The sequence below is a fragment of the Bombus huntii genome, chromosome 11 (assembly GCF_024542735.1).
Source record: "Bombus huntii isolate Logan2020A chromosome 11, iyBomHunt1.1, whole genome shotgun sequence".
Classification (NCBI taxonomy): domain Eukaryota; kingdom Metazoa; phylum Arthropoda; class Insecta; order Hymenoptera; family Apidae; genus Bombus; species Bombus huntii.
In genome coordinates, this window is record NC_066248.1 from 6,140,199 (window position 1) to 6,166,307 (window position 26,109).

A 26,109-nucleotide genomic window follows, 5' to 3' on the forward strand; every position below is an offset into this window, starting at 1 on the left:
TGTTCTGTTAACAATAAATTTCTATCTTGCAATCTCATTATTGATCGAAGCAGTAGTAGCAGACATGTTTCTGTAGTTCTGGAACTGCTTTCAGTTTTGTTAGAATGTATCAGCCTCATCCGCTTATTAGTAATAGTCGATAATTATCGACTATTGATGTTGATTATAAGCAACATTCTTTTGTCGTGAACAAGTCGTGCAAATCGCCTAATTACCCGGTCATTCGTACCTTTTACCGTATAGTCGGATTAAACGGTTCACGGAAGGATCTTCTGCTCAGCAGAAGCTAGTGGAAACTCGTTTTACCTTTACGTATACGGTGTGTGAAATACTTTCGGATCATCAACTAGGGTTGTATCGTTACGCGTATATAAGATGTGTAAAGGACGACTATTATCAAATTGTATTTTTGAACATTATATTCATCTCGTTATTTGTTTTTGCTAATGTATTCTGGTAAACATTTTTTCAATCCGGTTAATTAGTTTCTATGATTTGTCAATTTTTTTTTAATTTACCATCTTTGTGCCTTGACTGTTTTATTTTTTCCTCATTTGTTATGTTTCTATGGCTGCAATTGGGAGAAGGAAATTAATTCTCTGTTTTAGAACTGGATTGATGAGCTTCGCGTTGATACTTTTTCATCTCCTCTTTATCCTTTGCTGTTAACTTTACACCTAATCAGTATAATACATTTTTCGCAAATAAATACTGATTTTTAGTGTGTCGTTAATATTATTCTCTTTAATGATATCGACGATACCTGCAAGACATATGCGACTATCGCAGGAACAAATGCTGTCGCATTCACTGTCTTTTGATTCCGATTCTCCTAAGGCTCTACGAGACGACCTTTCCGTACAGGGTTTTGTACAGATACTTTTCCTTCCGCGGCTTTTCTGTTGGCTCATGTAAGTCTGGCTTGTTGCTACCACAGAAATGCGTAATATGAACGAGAATTGAAATTATTTCTGTTCCTTTAATTACTATTATTGACGTAATTGCGCTAGTTTGCAAAGAAACGATTAAATGTAAATAGTCTTATGTAAAATGTAAAAGGTGGTATAAAGTATTAATAAAGTAAGTTCATTGCAAAAATGATTTGCATTCGCACAGTTAGCGGTTGAACAAATGTGCAAAATATCTTTGATAGGAACGAATGTGTTAAAAATTAGAAAAGAGTGCATGTCGTTTAAAAGAAGAATTCAGCTCTGTATATGAAATTACTATGAAAGTACCTTTGTAACTTAATTTAATTAGCGATGTTTACATTCAAAAGATCGTTACTTTCATCTTACCTGGGCTTTCCGATGTAATATCCATTTTAGATACACTAAATCCTAGGCAACCAATATGACGTGGATTAAGAAGGAATTGCCTCTCTTCTATCGAGGGTTTTATACATCCTAACACTAGCTCTGCGAACGAAACTCGTTTAACCAGTTTCCTAATCAATTTCTTTGACTTCTTTCTCTTCTTCTTTTTTCTGCATTTTCGATATTTCACTTTCATTACGGTTTTAGGCATAACTTCTTCTATCTCGCCTTCATTGATACAATCGGTTACTAGTTTTCTGCGTCTTCGTTTTTTGATTTCTTTCTTCGTTCCCTTTGATTCTTTTGCTCGTTCCTCTTTCCATTTTCTGTATTTTCGACAATCGGCTTTACGACGAAGATCCATATTTTATATAAAGGTAAGTTTATAACAATACCAATCTTTTTAAGAGTTCAATGTGTGTTGTATTGAGAAGTGGGTTGATAGGTGGATGCGCCTATTTACATCTTTGTATGGGAATATTCTGATTGATTTTTGATAATCATGATTAACTGGCTACGGTAAATCCATGTTGAGTTTTTAAAAGGTTCCTCTGGTGTGGATTTTACGTGAATGCATTTTGTCAGATCTATGAATTTATTAGAAGAACCACGTTAAACTTTCTCGCTTGTTTTTCGTTTGAGATAGACGTAACATTGTATGCAATCTCCGTACGTAGTAAACTTCATACTATATTTTGTATAATTTTTGACAGATAATTTACCAAGCATGGCAAAATTTTAAGTAACGTAGAAAGTACCTGAAAATGTTAAAATATTATCACTTCCTATTAGAAATAATCGTGTAAATGCACAAAATTATTTGATACAATTTTTTTAACAAAATGTAGATTATATGCTAAATCAAGTGTGAACTTAAAATGCTACAACCTTTCTTTCATGATTCCTACTGTCTTAGAATCGTTCAAATTCCATTGTATAAACCAGTAACTTGGTAATTAAGCGCAATGGTTCAAAAAGATTTGAAATCAAAATCAGGGCTCGACGTAAACCGAAAGAAGCAAGTACAAAGACACAAACTGAAGCAACTCGCAGAATGCGACGAGATTGTTTCTTCGGAAACTGTGAATGCTATCGGTCGAGTTACAGATGTTGTTCGAGCCGCCGATGACAATGCACCGAGTAGCGATGAGCTCGACGAAGACCTCGAAGAGCAGCACAAAGACCTAAATTTGCATCTCGATTTGCCAAATGATACGTATTCCCTGACCGCGATCAGGCCAGAGCTTCCAACCTGCGTTAGATATGGTGTTCGTGAAGGGATGACTCATATTAACATGCCAAAGTTTTCACCATTGTCCAGGGGTCATCAGGTAAATAAAATTTTCGGCACCATCGTAAACTTAGCTGTATCACAATTGAGGAATTTGAAAATTCACCGAAGTTACTTTCGTTGAACGGATTGTCTTTGCAGATCTATAAACTCTTTTGACAAAATATTGGTAGCATATGAAGACTACAAAAGAAAAGCATGACAAGCAATTTAAAAATTCGATAATCAATTCCACGTAACCAAAATTATCCATTTATTTGATCAGAGAATGAAACATGTCTTTTTGCAGCCTGTCAAACATTTAAAAAATCATTACTCGTTTGATTTTGCAGAAGATTTCACACATTTGTCAGTTATTTTCAGGAATCTTGCCACCAAATGACATCAGAATCACAAAATCAACAAAAAATTGTCTTGTCATGTTCATCTAATAGTATATCTGCAATTAAAATAATTTTATAGATATTAAATAATATCTGTAATTTAAGATAATCATTTTAACTATTAGGCTCTACCATTATTAAATATTTCATGACCAAAGTATTACGTACTGTGTAGTTATAATATTAAACTTGCACAACTTAAAACAAATTATCACAATTTACTCATTTAATGGTTTCCGCTTGAAAGAGCTTTCTTTTGATCAAATTCAACGAAATCGCAGGGTTTATGCAATTTTATCTACTTAACATACCTGCAAAGATGCAATCTTAATCGGTGCAAGAGACTTTCTGTCGCAACTTATCGCTGCTACCTATTATTTCGATGATAGGGTGGAGCAACAGCGATCGCGGCGTTTGCGACAACAACAGTTTATAAATCCCGTTGTTGGAACGAGGCGGTTATCGATCAGATTATCGAAGATGGAGATACGTTTTATTGTGAATCATATAAAGACATAAACACGGACGATCGACGAATGCTGTCGATCCTCGATTTAAAGAGGACTCTATGCGTGCAAGGCAAGTTGACCGTTAACGTCAGCATCGAGGAGGCTGCATACGCTGGCAAATTTCGCTCCACAGAGGTGACGGAATTGCATCTGGTCAAAGCCTTGGATTTATTCTTCAAACGCTACAACGCTGGTATTTTGGCATCATCAGTATTGAACGTGGCGATTTGGAAAGACTCGAAGTATTATAATCTGTTCGATGGTCAGCCAAGGAAAGAGAATTGCGAACCAGCAGGTGATGGAGTCAGTGGAATAGCTAAGCTGTTTTTGGTCAAGGATCTAATAGGACTTCTTTTTATTATCCTCGAGAAGAGCAACGTGAAGAACGAGCCTTTCGTTCTCTACGCGATAGCGATTAGTGGCGTGGATCATTACACTCAACCAGTGGATGCTGAGAAGCAGGAGAGAGCCAATCACAGAGCACAAAGACGACCGAGTGGTTATAAAATGCAGGAGAAGTATCGAGCTGTGGTCCAAGGCTCTTATCATGTTACACATCCTGTAATTCCAGCCCCACTTCGTAGTCGAACATTCCTGATTATAGCTCTGGCAGCTCTGGTCTATTCGCGACTGGTGAACGCCAATAAGTGGACCAGTGCTCTGATCGATCTAATTTTTAATCAATCCAATATATATTTCGTCGATCTGGTACGCGTTCTCGATAAAGATTTGGATGATAAAGAGTTCGAGCTTCGTTTGGACGATATCATGGGTGACATCATTCTCGGAGCATACTCCGCGAAAGTGAAGATTCGAACGAACGTTGTCCCAGGTCACGGACAGAAAAAAGGTAAACTCGGGATTGACGATGGTATACGCGAGTTCTTTCAGACTCAAGTGACCGGTCTGCTCGAGATAAAGAATTTCTTCTATGCAATTTGGAGACACGACGACACGTACTATTTCATGGATCCCTTTGCCTGTGACGAAGAAGGATTCCGAAGTAGTTCGGCTGAGATAGATGGTTCAGCGAATCCTGGGGAAGCTGCCTGTGTGACGATGAACAGCTCGATCAATCAAGTGGTGGAGACCATTATGGAGAACACGGGTAGTAGGGACAGAGATCCTTTTGTGATCCACGGAGTCCGAGTCCTGTACGTGAAGACTGGAACCACACCTGGCGGTCCGTTGGAGAAGGTGATCTATCGAGAGAAAGGTACGAACCGCAGGCCGCAAGCATTATCGCCATTACCGACGGTCAAGGACGACGCGTTAAAGCTGAACGAAGTGGTCGATATGAAACCAAGAATACGACCGGATGTGGATAAAATGAGGGACGTGGAGGTCCAGGTTCCAGATCTGCTAACAGACGCGGAGAATTATATGATGACGGATGACGAGCCTACGACTTACGTAATCGTGCCACCTGAAGAGAAGAAGGAGCCAGAGGAAGAACTTTGGGGAGAAGAGGAAGAGGAAGAAGAAGAAGATATAAGGAGATTGCGGGCGGAAGCTGGCGACATTACAGAAGAAGAGGAGGAAGAAGGTCCTGAAATAATCGAAGAGAAAGAGCCTGTTGAAGAACCAGTCGTGAAGTTAGTCAAGGGTTACAAAGTGATAAATCCTAATCGTTTGATCCTTCAAGGGTCGAAGAACTGTTTGGACGAAAATTTTGACGAATGGTCGAGGGGAAAGCAAGGACTGATAGCAGCTCTCGCGGTTTTGGCTTATAGAAGATTGAAGAATCCCACCAAGTGGCGAAACATGGATATCGATCAACTGGTCGACGTCAGCAACAGAATTTTCGACGAGATTATAGATTGGATTAGAAAGGGACGTCCTAAGACGAGAGATCCCGAAGAAATAGTTGAAGAAGAAGCGGAAGAAGAGGAAGAGGAAGAAGAGAGAGAAGGTGAAGTTGAAGAGAAATTGTTACCTAAACCAAGTCACTTGGATATGACGATGTTACCCCAAAGAATAAAGATGGGAGAGAACGATGTGTTCTTTAAGACGAAGATGAAAATTATTCAAGGTGAAGCGAGTCCTTTGGCAAATCTTGCAGAGGCTCTCGAATGCTACTTCAACCGATATCCAGAATTAATCCTGGAGAACAAGAGACTGATGTATGGTATTTGGAAAGAGGGCCCTAACTTCTTCATGTTCAATCCATACGGAAGCGACACAGAAGGTTGGCGTCTTCGCGACTATCCGGCTTCATTTGCAGTAGTAGCTAGTTTGAACGAATTAACCGATCTTCTTTACGGCGTGTTGGAATTCAACGATCCTTCCTTTATAATTCACTTCGTCGGACTGGACTCGATACAGCCTGGCCTTTATGCTACTGAGGAGGAAATAATAGTTCCAGAAGATGCCGTGATCGAGCAATTCAAAACGAGATTTCTACCGATCACGGACGACGATCTAGAAAAGTTACAGGCTGAATTAAAGGAGGCAGAGGAAGTTGAGGAAGAACCAGATGTCGTAGACGTGGAGGTTATGGGCGAAGAAGAGGAAGAGGAGGAGGAAGAGGAAGAAGGTAGGAGACCTGTGAGAAAGTTATACGAGGAAGAGGAAAAGCCTTTAATCGATCCATTGCTAGAGGCTCAGGAACAAGATCAACCTGATGCACCCTATCGTTTGAACCTAATTCTACTTACGTCCAACATGAAGGTCTTTGACGAAAACGAAGAAACCATTGACCAGGTGCACGAACAGATAGCCTTAGAGAAGTTAAAGTACAATCATCCTCCTCCTTACGTTATGCCATCTAGTAAAACATTATTGAAGCTTTTGGAAGCGAAACGAGCCAAAAGATCCATTCCATCTTTAGTATCGAGATTCTCCATAGACTCCAGATTAGATGTAAAAAGGAAAGGCGGAATTTCTATGATTATCTTGGCTAAGTCGACGATGATCGTACCGTCAGGGGTATTGGAGGAAGCGAAACCTTCAAAAATGATTAAACTGTCTCCGAAAAAATATTTATACTCTAGAATTTTGCCAATCTGTCTGATGCCTCTGAGAGCTATTAACGACATGTATATACAAGATGAAGATCTTGCCACGGCTCTCCGATTAGAAGATCTACGGAGGTTGGAGGAAGAACAGAGGAGGGCCGAAGAATATGTTCAAGAGCTTGTACCGGAAGTACCTGTGGGAGTTCGTATACGACCAACGTTGATACCACTCGGACCGATTATTAAAACGCCGATTTCTGAGAAGAGGACGATTACTTGTATTGAAAAGAAGAAACGTAAATGTTTGTTGAGCAAAGCTGACGAAGGCGATGCTTTGATGGAGAAGGTTCTCTGCAATACGGAGGATCTATTGTTAGAACTGTTCTTCCCTGACTTTAAAACAAAGGATCAGGTTCGTTTTAAAATAGTTATTATAGAATGGAAATTTATATATCTATTTACGATGTTTTCGTCGTCGTGATAGCAGACAGAACCAAAAGTTATGGAGACCAAAATTTCTGAACTTACTAAACCGATGGAGTCTGAAACGACGACGATTAAAAGGAACACAGTGGGTAATCAAAAGAAAAGGTCTGTGCAAGATTCGCGTGGTTTAAAAGTAAGCTCCATTCTTTAAGTGATTCGTTTGATGATTCGTTTAAAGTAAATATCGAACAGGAAATAATTATTATAAACTATTGTATGAATATTACTTATTTTCATTCTAAGCTGACGCAAGATGGAATCCGAATACTTCATGGTAACATATGTTTCAAAAATCGCGACGAAGTCCAAATCTGTCACTTCAAATCTTGCTTCTTTACCGCTCTGCTGTGTATTCTGGCGAAGATCAAACTGGATCCAGATCGTTTCTCCGGGAAGATTTTAGATCAACTCATATTTCTCGGAGACAAGATCTATCAACAAACCGGAAAACTACGGTATAAACCATATCGATGGTTCCATCATATCGAAATTCTCGATACGGTTTACAACGTGATCACGAAGCAGGCTGTTTACGCGGATCCTAAAAATTGCGAGGACGACGAGCTGGAATTCGTGCTGGACAATTTCTTCGAGAAAGATAAGACCGGAATCATCGTATTTATCAATTGCTCGTACGCCTTTTGGACGGCCAACGATCGATATTATTTGTACGATCCTTATCCCTGTGACGAGAAGGGTAATGTTTCAGAGGAAGGTTACTCCTGTCTTATGGAATTTTGCAACATGAGCGCGATGATCGATAAGATCGAAGCTAACGTCGGTGAAAATATTAAGAAACCGTATCGAATATACACGATATGTATAGCTCACATGGAGACAAGAAAGAGAGCGAAGAAGAAACGAAGAAAAAAGTGGGTTCATTGCGTGGAGAAGCAGGTCGAAGAAGTTCGCATCGAAGAGCCCTCGGAAATGGAAGTATCCACTAACGCATCAGAAGCATCTCTAATCGAGTCGGCCGACTGGGTGAAACAGGAATCGAAAACTAGTCTCGTATATGATATGACGATTCCTGGTTTCGCTCCTATTAAACATTATAACGCCTCGATGTTCGACGTAGACGTTCTGGAAAATGAAATCACCGCTCCACGATTGGCACCTTTTAAAAAATCTTCTGTAAGGGAATCGGAGAAAGTGGAGGATGAGTTCGAGGCGATAAAACTGTTGGTCAGGAGGAAAGTTTATGAAAAAAGGTTCAAGCCGCATACAGCAATCACTACTCCTTTGGATCTTTGCATCATGGCTTGGTCGTTGATTCACGATCCAGTTACCTGGTCTGTTAGGACGATAAAGGGACTGTTCGAGGCGAGTACCGACTATACTTTCGACAGCATGTTGGCCGCAGAAGATTCAACGGTCAGTGAAATGACTGATGGTTTATTACCCGAGTTTGAGATAGCCAATTACGTGTTTCGAGTGGTGTTCGTACCTCTGCACTATGGAACCCTGTACAGTATCGAGGGTTGGAATCTCTCGATGTCCTTGCAGAAAGTGTTCGACACATTCAACTACACGGGCGCGATTATAATTTGCGGTGATTCTCATATGGGTGTTTTAAAGAAGGATGAAAATCATTTTGCTTGGTGGACAATTAGAAGAACGAAAAAATTGAGGATCGTTACTTCTATAGATATGAAGGAATTTTTGAAGTTGATCGTTCAGGAGATCGATCAACCCGAGGAGACGGTTTTTATGATGAGAGTAATTACGGTTTCTTATGCCCAAAAAGTTGATCCTGACTGTAACGATACAAAAGGTCTTCATGAGCCAGTGATGCCAACCAGCTCGCTGGCGGAAATTCATAGAATGCCAGCTAAACCTTACGATCTCGAGGCAATATTCAGGCCTACCGTGCCAGAATCAAATAAACCGATCTTTATACAGGGAACGGTTGCCCTGAACAATAGAGATACCGTGACTGAACCGAGAGTTAAAAGATGTTACTTTGTCGCTGCTCTAGCGGTGATGGTGAAAAGAGATATCATTCAGAGTCCCATGCCAGGAATGATAGATAAAGTGATCGAGGTTGCTGAATCAGTTTATAGAGAATTTTCGGAGCCCAAGTTTCATACGGAACACATTTTGCGTAATGTTACTGTGATGAATAGAATTTTCGATTTTCGCGACTGTGCATCTCCTTTGGTAACGCTTACGCTAAACCCTCGAACTTTGAGAACCGACTTTTACGTTCAGGTTAGCAAATTTATGTTTTATTTATTACGTTAGATTAGCGCGTATGAAATGTCGTTTTCCCAAGATTATCCTCCAATTCTATCCTATTTTTCAAATATTCAATGTTGAAAAAACATTTCATATAATGGTTTACGAAAGTATTCGAATTTATAAAAACTTTTTATGAATAGGTATATTATGTGTATTCGAATTGTATGATGGAATTTCAAAATAATTTATATAACGCATACGATGTATATAAAAGTTTCCTATGACAAGTGTTCAAATACTTTTTTGTCAACCAGTGTACGTACTAATCTAACACGTTAATTAAATCACACAATGAAAATCGCTTTTATTCCCATCCATCACAGGTAAGGAAGCATTTACGAAAATATTTTAAAACGTACGCAAGTGGAATTCTGCATTTCACCAACTGCTGTTACGGTTTCTGGTATTCGAGAGCCACGAACGCGTATTACTATTTAGATCCTTACCAGTGCAATGAAAAAGGAAGGAAAGTTTCAAACGGTGGTAAAGCTTGTCTGTGTATCTTCCCCAGTATTTGTCAAATGGTGAGAAACATGTGCTTTAATCAGTTCGAAGACACCTCAGGCTTCTTTATTCATCGTCTGCACGTGGACTCGGTAAACGTGCCATCGTTCAAAACGTTCAAGGAAGATCCTATGTGGTTGTACCTGGATTATCATTGGAACTTCAAACACGCCCCGGACATCGTAAAATCAAATACCAAGAAGAAAAAACAAGTGGAAGAATCGGAAAAGAAAAACGTCAAGCAATTCTGGAACAATTACGCTGTCGAGGTGTCTAATCTTATCTATTCGGTTTGGGGAACCATTGGCTCTTACGATTCCCGATTCGGTGATCGGGCTGGAAAGAATCAGGCAGCCATTTGCGTGGCTGTCTTGGCCATGCAGTATCTCAGTCATCCATCGAGATGGGGTCCGGCCATTTTGGATTCAGCCGTGATCTGCGGAGACTCTTATTATACGGAAAGCTTAAGAAGCTCCATCCAAAAATGTGCCAAGCATTTCAACAGGTTCAATTTACAAAGCTCTTTCAAGATCTTTCCCCACTTGTGGACTATTGACTTCAGAGATGGTATTTGTGGAATTTTATACGGTGCTCGAAATAGGATGACTCTCGCGACTGCATTGCAGAAAGCTTTCGAAGAGTCACCGAACGTTCTCATCGAGTGCAACAAAATCACGTTAGCAGCCCTCGCGGCGAAAGATGGATACTACGTCGCTGATCCCTGTTGGGTCGGACCACCCCTGTTCAACAAGGACCATGGAGCGATCTATGTCCTTCGTTGTAAGAACATGAACTCCCTGGTCTACGCGGTGATCAAGATGCTTAACACTAATCAGAGACTCGATTTCCGTTTGACTCCTATCATGTTCACGTTTGAACAGGAGGACTTTAACTTTGTTGAAGGAAAGAAACGCGAAGCGAAGAGGAAGGTCTTCTTGGATCCTATTAGAACTACTCCAGGGAAAGTCACTGACCCTGGTATGCCTATTCCAGGCGCTCACACGGCCCCAGACGGGGTTTCTTATCTCACGTATCGCAAGAATCTTGAAATGGGCATAAGCAGAGCCCACGAACTGGAGAATCCTGAGTTGCCTTCGGTAGAGCCAGTGTTGGAGAAGGATAACATGACCAGCACGCTCATTAGTACCACCTGGCATCTGAATCTCGGCCAGGCCGCTCCTTTGGAGAAATCTACGCCTGTGTTCGAACCTCGGGTGATCCAACATGTGCCGGAACAGTGCGAGGCACGGGTAGTTGATTCATTCGAGCCAACTCGCCACGTGCAAATGTCTATTACCGACCTGCTGGCAGCCTGTGACGATTATCCAAGAGTGGTAGATTTCACTGGCGAACCTGCTCCACAGCTAAGACCGCTGGAATGCGCCGCCGCGCGTAGTTTTCTTAGCGACGCTACTCGTCAAGAATTTCGTGCTCATACCGCGGACATGGCCAGCGAAGTTTATAAAACTTACAAACATCGGCTTCCCAAGATAGCAAAGGAACGATCAGCCGCCGGCGATAGCGGAATACCTGTCGAAGACATTCATCCCATCACCGAGGAGGAAATGGAAGTGAAGCAGAATTCTCCTGACACCGAGGGAGAGACAGAGGGCACAGAAGATGAAACGTTTACGGAAACGGAAGCTACTGAAACCGCGGAAGACGACTAATGCACTGATAATTGTAACAAAATTCTAAATTATTGTTTTTGGGTAATTTGTTTTATTTGTTTCGTCAAGGATTTTAGAGGAAGCCAGGTTAGTGCCTAGTCTCTAGCATTTTATAAGGTCTGTTGTTTTATTACGTGATATTTAAATGTAGTCGACATTATTTTGTGGCTAATGATTTTTTGATGAGACGTCTTTAAATTCTTGTAAGTAAATGAGTATTGTGTTGTTGATTTTGATTTTGATTTTGATTTAATAAATTACATGGATTTTAAACATCAGATATTTTATGTTTTATTGAATTTACGTCTCGATGTAGGTATTTGTGGTTAATAAAATATTCATAGAGAGATATTGTAAAAAATTTAGTATGATTTAATTTCGTATTCTATGCTGTTTAATGTACCATGTTTGTTTCTACAGATACTTGCTCGTTTATGCAGTCTGGGATGTAATATAGAGATGCAGAGAATTGATTTAGATACACATCTAGTTCTTTATGACTTCTCAACAGTTATTGAGTTATTGTCCTTTGTAATCCTACAATCTTCCAATTTGGAATCCAAAATATGAAGGTGGTTCACCTTGGGCTCCGTGATGTGGAATTTTTTAAAATTTCAAAATTCTGCAAGTCAGAGTTACTGTGAAATAAGTATTCAAGAAAATGAAGAGAAATATTTACCTTATGGATAGAAGCATATTTTTAATAACATACTATTTAATAATTAGATAGAGATCTACATTGATCAAGTCGTAATTTATTTGACAAAAAAGGTACAAATCAGTAAGAAGAATATTCTATGATGGACGGCAATTAACATTAAAATTACAAACTTACAACAAAATTACAACATAATGATATATAAGTAATGTATATTATTTAAAAAAAATTTATTCTATGATGATAATGACACAGGTTTTAAGCTTAGAATGACACAAATATCAAGAGTTTCTTTAGTTATGATAAAATACAACTAACTTTCATAAGAAATTATACAAATATTTGTAATGTTAATCAATATTGAAATATGCGACGCAATTGGTATAATGATTTGTCGCATATGATGATCATTAATAGATATTTGTTATCGATACAAAATGAAATTAAAACAATTTATATAATATATAATATCTCATTCAAGCATACAAAAATTCACAATATACAAACGCAGTATACACCGTTTTAAAGCAGCTTGGTTCGTTTTCTGTTTGATATGATTCAAAATGACATGGACGCACCAAAATTACTATTTTACTTGCAATTATATCTTATATATAAAATGTAAAATATATTGTGCATCCTAAATCAGTCAAAACATGTATAGAGTCAAAATTTGTTATTTATTTCAGCTATCAACATTTACTTTTATATATTTTACTCTGTTTCAACTTTCGTAAAATTCGATAGATTCGATAGTTCGTTAGCATCTTGCACGTATTCACAGCAGTTTATAGGAAGCGAACTTTTCAAGCGACTTTCAAACGAACAGCACGTACGATACAAATATTACATTTAGATTACATTTAAATGCGCGATAACAAATATTAACAAGAAGATTTAAGTACGTGAAATCTCTGACTTTCTTTCGCGTTTAATGCACTTGATTTTTGAGAACTTGATGCAATCATCGAAGATTTTTTGTTTGTCATGGAAAATATCGACCGAACGTATGAAGAGGCATTCATGAAATTTTACATATTCCGATAAAACGGTGCAAGTAAATTGTTACTTTTGCTTCTTCAATCTAGTAGTTGCAAGTGTAAAATTCTTATATTTTCCTATCTTTTAGTCAAAAGCAATGAAAAATGACCGTAATTTATTTTACGACTAACGTTTAATGGTCCATTGATTTTTATTAATGAGCGGAAATGTTGACCGTCGAACGCCTTCGTACTTGTTTGCATCAAGTCATATAAATCCTGACGTTTTTTTTACTTTCCATAAATTATTTCCATAAATTATTATTATCCATAATACATTTTTACGGCGACCATTTTATTTTTGCACACGAGGTACTTCATTTTGCTTGTTCAACTTTGGACGTTATACCTTTTTCAACCTTCTACAGGAAATGGACGAGTATTAGAAGGCAAACGGTTTAACACTAATGGCTATGGTAACAAACGATTGTAGTATGTTGCCGGTTGAAGACCGGTTCTTTGTTTCGCAAAATTATGGTAAATTAACTCCAGATGAACTCGTGGCCTCGAAAGTATAAAATTTTAACGATTCTACAAATACACTAACTCGTTAAAGTAACTGAAAGTAAGTACGAAGTTACGATTTCGGTTGTTCTCCTGATTTGTAGAAATTATCAATGGTCTTTGGAAGTTTCCTCAATTCCACCCCAAAAATGTAGTTTCATTTTGATATTCGCAAAATTTATGAAAAATCGAATCTTCCTTTGTTAACCATAGAACGACATTCCTCCGATAGATAATTACGCATTAAATCCCTTCCAATTTTGATAATCTTATCAATCTTAATGTAACCTACGAAATAATTCGTAAGAGAAGAGAGGGAATGATAAAATAATAAGTAGAACGTTGGATCCTTTTCAGCCGAATGTAATTGCACGGTGAGACTCGTTTCTGACGTATAATAATTATCACTTTTTATTATCATTTCTCATACTAAAAAATTCCCATCGTATGCTCTTACACCGTATTACAAATAAATGAGAATATATAAATTCTAGATGATAGAATGGTTTTATATTCTCGTTATTAGATCGTAAACTGAAAAGGATCGAAATCGTTTAATAATGGGTACAATAAAAAAACGTAAACGTTTGATTATTTTGTAAAAAGTTGCATCTTCTTGTACGAACGAGCGAAGAGTTTACTCGTTGGGTGTTTGTTGCTGTTCTTCTGTCGCTGGTTTCGTGTATAAGATTTCGGCGTACTCCGTTTTGTCCTCGTTTAGACGACGTGGAACGCTTTGTTGTTGCTGCGTCAAGTCCAATTCTGCATAAACTATTCCTCCTTCGCCCGTGGTAGGATTGAGTTTAGTTTCTTGTGCACCCGGCATTCCAGGTTGTAGCTGCGGAATTTAAACAATTTTATCAATTTCATCAAAAACTTGCTTTGTAGTTGTTTGGGAAATTTCGAAAATTTTACATGGAAATTTATTTTAAGCGTGAGGAACTTTTTTGCGATAATAATTTAAATTGAAATATGGTAAACTGTTAAATTTGTTAAAATAACTATACATATATGTATACGTAATATAATTAATGAGTATATATTTTTAGAAATTCAATAGGAAATAGGCTCATACTTAAAATTAACTTTTGACATAATACAATGAATTGAATGTCAGTGATTTCTTAATTTGTTTATCGTCTGTTGTATTAAATTTAGATATAACGAAAAATTAAAAGAAAGTATCGATATCATAGAAATTATTGCATTGTCGAAGCTTCTACTGTTACTTAGGAAAAACGTAAAAGGGATCAAATTTATAGAAACGATTAGGATAAACGTAACGTTTGTTTTGAAACAAGAATATTCGAGAATGAAGTCACCTTTTCATCATCGACTGTGACGACAGTTCTCACGGTGTCTGTGTCCGCGCCAGACACTTTGTCCTTGTTGCGTTTAAAGAGGCGGGACAAGCTGATTCTCGATTTCCGTTCACCTCGAGATCCATCGACTTCTGTTCTGGAGTAACGGCCGGCACTCTCCGTATCACTTCTAATTAATACAATTTATTCCCTTTTAAAATTTGTGCAATTGTTACATTTTTATATTACCTTGTTCCTTTAGCAACGAAACAAATTTTGTGAGACGATAATTACATAGACAGTAGACAAAGAAACAAACACAAGAAAACAAATACTCGAAGTGATTATTCTGTAATCATGTGAAATTCCGATAAGCTACAGTGTAATTTCTAGAAAGTTATAAACTTATTTCACTTATTTATATTTTCTTCAAAAAGAATTGGCGCAAAAATTAATAACGACAAACGGCTCATGGAATTATGAAGTGGCGTTATTAATTGAGCGGAACGAATCTGGTGATCACGATTTGCATATCGCAAGGACATAATTGAGTCGAAAACAAGCATTATATGTTGAATAATGCACACGTATTCGATTACGATGCGCCTTTTTCTTTGACTTCAGATGATTTATGAATCGCTAATGAAGCTTTAAAGAATCACTTAATAAATACCATCTCTTAAAATATAGTTTTATCTTTATATATGAAGACAGAACCAGCCAATTGATTACGTTCAACATATCCTTTTGAAAATGTTGATGAAAACAAATGAACAAAGATGAAGAAACGTGCATATTATGTGCATGTTAAAGATCTGAAACAGATTGATTGTTAACTAATACGTTCAAAATTCACTTGTTCAAAAATGATTTCCATCTTATTCATTATTGTGTAATACAGACAGGTACAACCTAAATAAGTAACTTTCAGTTTTTGTTGTATATAAACGTCATGTATTAGGAAATTTTTGATTTGTAAGAATTAAATGTAATTAAGAGGGTGCAGTTAAAGCTGATTAGTAATAAGCATGCATATGGAGGAAGGGGGGAAAAAAGAGAAATGATTAAGCAGACACGCAAATTATATGATAATAGGCGACAATTTTAATTATTCCGATATAATTTCCTTGAAGAACTTGTAATTACTTCAGAACCAGTAGTAGTATAGAGCAATTTTTTCTTGAATATTAAGTTTAAAGAAAGAAGGAAATAAGTGATTTAATATCAATTTCCATGTAGAATTTATAATTATTTATATTATTTTTTTTCCAAGATCTTTTTCTTATAAGTCATAAAAATAAGCGATTATATAGCCAGTAAATTTATCGGAATATATGTTTATGTGTAATTATCATTTCAATAAAATAATTTTTTTTCCTCGTTACAATCGTTGTTGCCACACGTGACATGAATTATATACGAGGTATTTGTTACATGCGAATTCAATGAAAATTATCTCGGTATCTTCCATAAAATGATGATTCCACGTTTGATATTGGCATAAGCTTGAAATTCCATGTTTTCTTTTTCCATGAGAGAAGTAGAAAAAAAAGCTTGCCTTCGCCTATCGGTTTCGTCTGCGCTTTTCGATTTCTCAAAACGAAGTAGACTAACGCTTGCTGCCGGATCCGCGAAGTCTTGAATTCTGTGCGATTTCCTGGTAATATGGTAAATACCGACAGATAAATTTGCTTTGAACGGATAATCAAACGTGTCCATTTTTTATTCGACCGTTTTTCAGCCGTTTCTATTTGTTTAAAGAAGTAGAAGACATAATTATATGTAACTACGTTTGAACGGCTTAATTAACAAATTTTTTTCATCTATCTTGTTCATTTGAATAAAGTTTCATATCAGTGTCAAGTAAACGATCGAAGTATCTCTACTCTAAGGAAGCACCAGCAGAAAAAAGAATATTAGTTACGGAATTTGGTGTAGAATATTGAAACACTGGAAGTGCGTTGTGCTACTAGAGGGAAACCACTATAAAACCTGTAGAAAATTATACTCACGACTCGCCAAGGTTCCTAGATGTCGTGTTACCTGTAAATAATCGACGAAAATTCAGATCTCGATTAATTAGAATCTTGATATTATCGGAACAATGGCACGAATCAGAATTTCTAATTCCAAGTTAAATAGTTTCACTTGACCTGATTAATAAAGTATGATTGATCGATGGATAAATTAATTGAAAAACACTCAAAATATGAATGCACTTGAAATAAATTCAATCGATTCATCGTCGATGTTACAATTTCATCGTGAAACCGATGCAGGTTTAACGAAATTGAAACGCGAATTGGAAAATTATTTACGATGCGATGACGGGATGGCATATTCTCGTGTACGTTCGTGTGTATTTAAAACAAATGTTTTATTTCAAAAATCATATAATACCTAAGTATAATATCATAGCGATGAATGAACTTACAATTAATTACATACAGCTCTTCTATATATTAATTTCATTTGAATTCTTAATTAGATTTACTTCTGCCTATTGCGTTGTATCTACAAGTACAGATACAAAATGTTCATATTCTTTTCTCGTATTCGTTTCTCATATGGTCGCAGTGTAAGTGTGGAGATGCGGCTGTGTTGGTGTAGATTTGTGTGTTCGTTATTTTATTTATCGACCGTATAACATTCAAAATCTCAAATTGTCTTTTATCTGTTACTTCTTTTTCGTATTTTTTTGTTCGTTTTGTTAAACAGTGATTTTTTAAATTGTTTCTCTTTCTCCTTTCCTCTTCTCGTTTTTTAAACTTTAACGTTTAAACTAGTGATCTCTGAAGTATTCTTAAAGTGTTTCCACCGCTGTGATGCTGTTTGCATATTGGGCCCTCGTCACGAAAAGATTTTGATAAAATCAACGTCATTGCGTCAAATTATATGGAATATCAAAAGAACTGAATTTTCCGAGCGTAATCGGTTCTTTTCAATTCTATATTATAATGTATGCTTGTGCTCGTCCTATCGATGATTCACATTCTAAAAATTTTTCAGAGAACACCATACTCAGGTATTCGCGATCGTCAATATTTCGTGATCTTTATAATCATATCTAATAGCTAGACTTAACATAAATATATGTATATATATATAATATATATATACTCCATTGTATGGCCAACGATCATGCTTTCTCATGTTAATATTACACTAAAATCTTCGTCGTTAATTTATTAGAAGTTTTACAAATCTTCAATTTCGCCATTTTGTCTCGTTTATCGGTCGTATCTTATTTAGATTCTACAAAGAGAAAGAAAAAAAAAAAAAAAAGATCCAATATCAATAACCTAACAGCAGCATACTTATATGTATCTTAATACACGTATGTATACGAGTGTAATCGCAGCATGATCATCGTTGCATTTAAATAATTAACCATTACAAATAATGAACAATAGAAATGAATTACAAAATAAGTGGCTTAATATCGTTTAAAATGTACCGCAAGGAATTTTTTGTACATCAACGTATATCCGCGCGTAATATCCTTTAAAACTTCCTCCTTTATATCTTAAAACTCCCTATTTCCCTTTTTCCATCGTTTTCGCGTTAATCGATTATCGTTTCGACGTGCTTTCATTGTCGTAGTCGCGTTGTACGCGGGCCGAACAGGTCGAACACAGATTGTACCACAGACGGCAACGAATGCCCGTCTATTTCTTTCCTTTTCTTCTCTGCCATTATTCTCTTTGCTCCGCACGTACGGTAGCAAGTTCTTCGACAAATTCGTTTCTCGCGCGTAGGACTAACAATAAGACCGAGAGGGGATTCGAGCGAAACGGAGAAATCCTTCGTGTCTCGAATTATCGTGGAAAAGATTCCAGAGGTTTTCAGTGTATATTTTGGCAGTGATTATTTTCGACTCGGCTTCTCGCCCTTTGCAATCCGCTTTGTGCTGATCCTTTCTTACTCCCGTCATATCGTTCTGCTATGATTCGCTGTAAAATCACAAGACGTCCATTTTTGTTCAAACAAGATATTTCATTTTTATTTAACGTTACTGTCACGCGTTCGCAGGAATTTATACTTTGCACGCGTTTTTAAACATTCTTAGAATCAGAAGAGATCGCCAAAGATATGCTTCATAAATTATAAGAAATATCCTCGTGTTCGAGCAATTCAAACATTTGCTTTTCTCTTGTAAGAAATGGTTGCCTTCGTTACAACGAATCACAAGGGAAAGATAGTTTCTTCAGATATGAATATGGTAAATGCTTCAAAATCGTATATAACCTACGCTGTATGTGTGTATAAAAAAATTCGGGCGGCCCTGGTCTCGTTAGTCGTTTGAACGTATCATCGAATCATCCCCTCGCGTGTCTATTATGAGTTTAGATTAACTAGACGCGTGTTTCTTCCCTTTGCGTTAGGCTCTATTACATACACTAATACGTTTAATCGTTCGTACACATAATATATACCACAATAGTTACATGTGATTCGTTGGGAACGCACGAGGACGCCCATTTGTTCTACCAGACGAGACTTTTATAAATTAATTGGCAGCATAAAGTGACATCTTTGTACAATAACCAATGGAAAGAATGCGTACGATAACTCAATTTAAACAGATATATCAGGTTTTCCCTTCCTCTCCTTAAGTTTGTCCTCAGACTTAGCGGAACAAAAGGTGTCGGAACGTGCGTTGCTCACGGCACATTGACATACGGATGCGGCTCAGCCTCTTTAACGGCACAAACAACGCTTCGACATCGCGAATACGATACAGAATAGTACTTAATTGGCAACGTACATCCACGTTTAATCGATTTACTTTTTAAATAATCCAACGCTCTAGTTTCTTTCCCGCACTGTGTCTCGTCCGATCGCGTTTCTCTATTCACGATCGGACGATGATTTTCTCTTTCGCGTTAAAACTCACGCTTAAGTTGTATATAACCTTATTTCTTTGCCCGATAATAGTCTTCCTCTCAAAAAATTCACGGATAACGACAGGTCGCTCGGCAATTGGAGTGCAAGTGGATAAATAAGTATTCAGTTAATATTTACGAGTTGCAAGCCAAGTGCCCTCGACACAGAATATATAATATATTCATTACTATTATATTCAATCTCGTATCATAATATTTATAATATATTTATATATATATATTTATTTATTTTATATATATATATATTTAATATATACAACATGTAATTTTTTTCGATCGTCTTCGCCCGACCAGTTTCTTCGGTAGATTCTTTCCTTTTTCTCTTCCTTTAATTTTTGTCTGTTAAATTTATTACTTGACGCCCACTGTTCAAATTGGCGTTAATTCCTTTTATATGTAAATTAGATCGACGAGAACTCGTTGGACGAGACGATCCCTCTTTGTAAGTGAAAACACGATCGCATATGGAAAAAGTGAAGGAGTGTATGTGCAGAATTCGGAAATGTTTCGTCAACGAGTGACACACACAGGGTTCGATACTCTCGCTTCTTCTCACCCTCTCTTTTCTTTCTCTCCTCTCTCTTTTTTTTTTACGTTTTTTTCTATTTTTTCCCCTACTATTCTTAATTTAATAATTCATGTTTACGACGCCGTGGACACCTACGTTCGTGAACTTGTTTCTTCCTGTCTGCGAGTGTCGTACAACATATGTGTATGATTGTGTGCACGTGTATGTGGTTACGAGCGTAGAATCATAAGTTCGTTCCTTTCTTCTTGCGCGTGTCTTCTTTCATTTTCTTTTTTCTCTTTTTCGATGACGATTAAGCTAAGCAAAGATTATCCGTACAAAAGTACAAAGAACACTTATTGTCGACGGGAATGATAATGAAATCACAAAACTCACTAGTCGAAAAGTATTCCAGTCGCGGTTGATGACTTCTGTAGTTACTTTATATTATATGTATATCGTTCCATCAACTTTCAATGTTGTTTTTTGTATTCTTCAACCAGAAACGACACTTTGAAAGCGGACTAACACTCGATGAATCGTATGTACTCTTATAATCAAGAAATTCGCGATCGATAGTTTACGCGATTCGTCTACAAGAACGACTGGTGTTCGATGAATATTCCGTCAAGATTATCGTCGGTTAGAAATTTCCCTCTTTTTCTGAATTCTATTCGCACAGAGGCGAAGGTGTAGAAGTGTTAAATGATCGAACCTGTTAGAAACATCTAAAGGAAAAGAAAGGATTGTCAATGGAGAGAGCTCGGTGACGCGCGAGAACCGACGTCAGGACGTCACGATGGAGGAAGGAAAAATGGACAGCGTCCTTTGTAATCTCGTTAAAGCGAAAAATACTTGCAAATGTTGTTTTTGTCGCGAATGAAAAGGAACCAACGAGGTCTGCCTTCGCCTTCAGAGGGCATTGTGACGCTAATGAATCTGGTTGAGCTTATCGAACGTTTTTATCATCGTTACGAGTACATCCAATGATCAGATGATTCGTATCGATCGTAGAGATTCGTATCAAAAGTCATTTCTTTACATTTAAAATCAGACATCGTCTGATGGTGGGCTTTGTTCATCGGTGAATCGACAACGTGACTGTATGATATAAAATTCTGGCTGAAAAACTCTCCTGTAAAAAAGTACGATAGCCGTAGATTGCTTGCAGTGTTTGTCGCGATCTTAAGATACGAAGACGCACGATAAGTGGATGCACTTCCGGCTGAACTGAAAACGTGGCAGCGTTCGTGTGATTTATTTATCGCGTTAACCCTTCGGATAATTTTTTAACTTTTGTTTCATTTTTCCAGTACATGTTTTAAGTTATACATATTTTTATAGGAATTTTTGTGTCCATTTTATTCTTAAAGAACGTATTTATCCCACTTGTAAAAGATACCTTTAACATGAAGTCTCGTTATAAAATCGTGGTAAAAAAGTTTCAGTAAAAAGAAGATTAAAAAGCAACGATACATTTTCGAGGAGTTAACAATTGTTAAGTAAAAATTCTCTTGCGAAACGTGCGTAACCATTGTTACTGAGTCACGGTATATCCGAGTATTTTAAGAGTATTATAAAGATTGTTCGTTTCGAACAGTCGTTGAATCGTCGATCGAACGTGCAATATCGATACCGCGTTTATACATAGAAAAAACTATCGCGTTATAAGGGCGCGTATCTATCTGTGAAAAAGATCGTGGTAGAACACGCCCCGCTTCGGGCCAGTGAATCGTTTCGAAACGTACAAATAATACTGTCTCCACTAAAAATATGTCTAAATTACAAAACGCGAGATACGATCCACATGTGTCAGTCAGCACGTGCACGTCCTGGATTAAAAGGGTGGGCGCGTCTAAGAACGAAAGCTACATCGTGGAATGTGTTTGTCTCCTCTTATCTTTGTTTCTGCTGTTTGAACGTGGTAACGGCGTTATTTTTAATAGATTCCGTTGCTCGTGCACGTAAAGCATTTCTTCTCACAGCGATAATTCATTCTCCCGCGTCGACCACGCCGAGTTGTTGAAAGGGACACGTCCCCGAAAGAGCTTTGCAAAAATTCAGTCGGAAGTTTAACGCGTTGGAAACAGGCAAGTTTTCATTCGTTTCCGTATACGTTTGTTACTATATCGTGTAATTCGTTAAAACGTTCGGCGTTGCATATGTTTAAAACAAACTCGCGGAAAACGAATTGCGAAAGGAAAATTGTGAATTACCAACCGTGGAAAATCTGTGTTTGTCGTGCACGCGCAATTCCTACCTACGATACCTTTTCTCCCTGCTTCCTTTCTTTTTTTCTTTTTGCTCTAGATTTTCCTATAGCCCCCTCCCGCCCCGTTTCTTTTTTTTTTTATGTCGATGCGTCCTTTAGAAAAAAACCTCGACTACAAAATTTGATTTGTTCGCGCTAGCATATGAGACATTTTTCACTACTCGGAGAACTCGACTCGTCCTCTCCGTGTCTTTTTTTCTCTTCATACGCTTAATCACTTTGTTTCAATAATTGCTAGACATCGCGTTCAAGTATACGATAGGTTTCGTTCGCGTCAGAGCGAGACGACAAACCGCAAAGACACAGCTCTCTTTCTCTCTCTTGCTTTCTCAAGCTCGGATCTCCGGATATCGGCGTTCTCCTCCTCTCACGCGGGAAACTCGATTACAAAGATTTTACTTAGAATAGAGTGGTATAATCTGAGGACAGCTCGCAAACGCGTGTTACCTAACAATGATACCTTAGCGATACTTCGATCTTTCAACTTCTCGAGGATACAGAACGAACGAATCAATTCTTTCTTTCAAGTAAATTCTTAAGATAAACATTTGAGATTCCTGTTACCATAATCCCTTGCTTCGTCTTTCTTCCGCTTCGTTGAAAAATCGATCCTCGAAAAGTTAACGATCGTACGACGACGTGTGTGGTTGTACAAGTAATAACGTGTGAGTAACTCGATCGAAGCGAATTTTTCTCAATGTGACGTGTGTGTGAATGTGTGTGTGTTGTCGAGAAGAAAGAAAAGGCGGCGTAAAAACCGCCAATTGGACGACGGTGGATCGCGTCGCGAAATCCTATTTACAAAAGATACACGGCGACTGAGGATACCGAATGTTCGCTTTCGCGATTGCATATCGAGGCATCGAGGGATCGTTCCCGATCGTTGACGAGCGGAGAATCGTGGTTGATCGCGATTCGCGCACGGTCGTTTTTCCGGCTACGAACAGAGCTGCCATCGAAGAGACGGAAATCGTAGAAAAGTGAAAAAGCGAACGGAAAAATGGATCAGATCTAACGTGAAATTCTCTTTTTTATACTCTGCCACGCGAACGGAGTTTCTCCGACGAAATAATAATACTACGTCACGTAAAATAAATACGCAATAATCGTGCGAAAAAAAAGAAAGCAGTTCGTTTCGATAAACTAAAATGAGATTCGCGTATGACCAGACAGGGAGGAACACGTGTACGTACTTTTGGACGAAAACACGACAGGTGTACCTCTCTGCTGTCAATTTCAAACCCTTTGCACTTTCCGCGTATGTTTGCAGTTTCTGTGAATTTAATCCGAAGTTACTGTATCATTTAATAAGCAGTTTCAGAACAACTGAAAAACATAGCGTGTTCTTGTTCCCAAGATACGTTGGATCGAATTGACATCAATCAAGAGATTTTAGTTTCTTTGAAATAAAAGCTATCGATCGACTATTAAACTCGTAATATCATAAATTATCGTATACTTTAATGACCGTCTCCGCGGTCCTCGATAATCTGCATAATTTCAGCCGATAATAAATATCGATCTGACCCTAAGATGACTCGATCCAATTACCTCGACCTAAACGCATCGAGTATCGTGCAACAAGATATATCCCAAAGATGTTATTTTTCACGTGACTGGAGATCGATTTGCAAAGGGTTATCGAACCGAAACGAGGGGTGGCAGGTTATTTCCGCCGCAGAAGAAGGAACGACCGTTGAATGGACCGTCAAACGGATGATCGGTCTTTAAACAGGCGTGTCCGTCTTCTCGTCCTTTTTCGGCTCCTTGATGTCCGTGCGGCCGTTCACGTATTCCGTGCTCGCGTGTATTGGATTCTCCTGGCCACCCTGCGGTATTTTTTCATCGATGATACGCGGGTCCTCGTGATCCTCTTCATCTTCGTCCCCGGGGGTGATGTGCGCCTCGCTTCCGGCGCCGACACCGCTCGCAGCTTCCTCGTCGCCCCGACGCCTCGCTGCAACAAGCAACGCCACGATCGGTCAAGGCAAAAGTGCGTGTGTGGATCCCTCTTTCTTTTTTTTTATTTTTTGTTCTGTTCTCTCTATTATCTTTTTTTTTTATTCTTTTGTATTTCTTTGTTTTTTATTTCGGTTTTGTTTGACTCGATTATTCAAGGGTGGCGTATTTTCTTTGGTTTTATTAACGGTTCTATTTTTGCGCTCTGAACGATTGTCACGGGGTTAGTTAGTGGCGTCTCTGTCGTTTCGCGTTACTCTACGTTCCGATCGATTCTCATCGTGCAGGACAGACTGTCTTTTTTTTTGAGGAATTTGCAAACGCGCGAGCTATACGCCGAGGTAAGAGCTTTTCTTTCGTTTGCGCTTTAGCATCACGATAAAAGTTGCTCATCTTGTTTAGATGATTTTTAAGCGATTAATTTTCTACTGTGTTTTTATAGTGTGATTCGACGTTTGTCATACGTACCTCCAAGAAATAGTATAGATAATAGTTTTGCTTTTCTATCTGTCTTAGTGTCAGATACGAAAAGATATGACAATTGCTCAATCTCAAACGTTAGTTTAATCCAAAAGCTGAATTAATTGTCGATCGAATTGTCTATTTTCATTGACGTTTGTTGTACATCGTCGTGTGGCCGCGTTGCTCAGGCGTTTGCAATCGAGCGCGATTTAATCGGTCGTTAGAGCGGTTAATAATCATAAACATTCACAGGCAAGTCATCGCACTAATGTATGTTCCAATCCAAGCAAGGTAAATGTGAATGAACGTGAACGTGGTCAAATTTCAACACGTAACCAGCTAATTATCAGCTAAGATAAATAGTAAAAACATCGAGAATCGTGAAAGGTTCGAGATGGGGTTGGATTGTAAAAAAGGGACGAGCATGCTTGTGCGGTCATAATCTAGGAACAGATTATAGAATTAATAATATAATTAATTAATAATCACTGTTCTAATTGGGCAAAAAGAAAAAATATAGTCACGACGGAGAAGCAAATTGAAAGAAAGATAACATCGATAAAGGGTCTGGTCTGGTTTCACTTCGAACAAATGTCACCACACTTGCCTTCGCCGATTGTTCGTCGTTGCTTGTCGCAAAAAGAAACTCGCTCCTGTTTCATTTGACCCAGCGGGCCTTGAATTTAGAGGAATTCTCGCCGGGGATTTCTTGAACAACGTATCGCAACAGACAATCGTGGCCTGAGTCAGTGTTTTTCAAATAGCTTTCTTCTCCCTTACGAGCCGTTATTCGATCGCGAATGAACGCTTTTCCCCTTCAAAGTGTCGAATTAAATGCTACAGGAATACTTTTATCGAGAAGTTGAGCCAAATATCCGTTGAAAAGGAATTTTTTATCTTCGAAATTCTTTCTGTCTTTTCTTAATACATGTCTCGAAGAGAATTTATGATTTTTGCTTTTTGGTAGGTCGGAAAGCGAAGAATTTGAAAAACACTGCGCGAATAATAATGAACGGAGCATAAATTAGGCATCGTATTAGTAGTACATGCTGTATGAAAGTCGTAAGCACGATGTGCATGCACGAATGGCAGAAATATGTATGTTTATGATTTAATGAGATCGACTCGATGATATTCATAA

At 37.9% G+C, this 26,109-nt stretch overlaps 2 protein-coding genes across 9 annotated transcripts in view; one reads left to right on the forward strand and one right to left on the reverse strand.

The window, feature by feature from the left end:
* The first annotated feature begins 2,281 nt into the window (after positions 1–2,281).
* LOC126871310 (uncharacterized) lies at positions 2,282–11,357 on the forward strand. The gene is made up of 5 exons (XM_050629947.1): positions 2,282–2,647; positions 3,380–6,868; positions 6,941–7,075; positions 7,186–9,153; positions 9,507–11,357. The coding sequence occupies exons 1-5, from the start codon at positions 2,282–2,284 to the stop codon at positions 11,355–11,357; spliced, it is 7,809 nt and encodes a 2,602-aa protein (XP_050485904.1).
* Positions 11,358–12,092: 735 nt separating this feature from the next.
* The window catches only part of LOC126870837 (fasciclin-3), a 345,058-nt gene continuing 331,041 nt past the window's right edge, over positions 12,093–26,109 (reverse strand). For 5 of the 8 annotated variants that reach the window (XM_050628897.1, XM_050628896.1, XM_050628895.1 and 2 more), the window contains 3 exons: positions 16,873–16,903; positions 14,882–15,050; positions 12,093–14,397 (listed from right to left, as the gene is read on the reverse strand). In XM_050628897.1, coding sequence (XP_050484854.1) covers positions 14,197–14,397; positions 14,882–15,050; positions 16,873–16,903 — 401 coding nt within the window. In that variant the 3' untranslated portion in view covers positions 12,093–14,196. Of the gene's footprint in view, positions 14,398–14,881; positions 16,518–16,872; positions 16,904–17,218; positions 24,505–26,109 lie in introns of those variants that run through there. The other 3 variants (XM_050628900.1, XM_050628901.1, XM_050628899.1) reach the window with 2 other exon arrangements.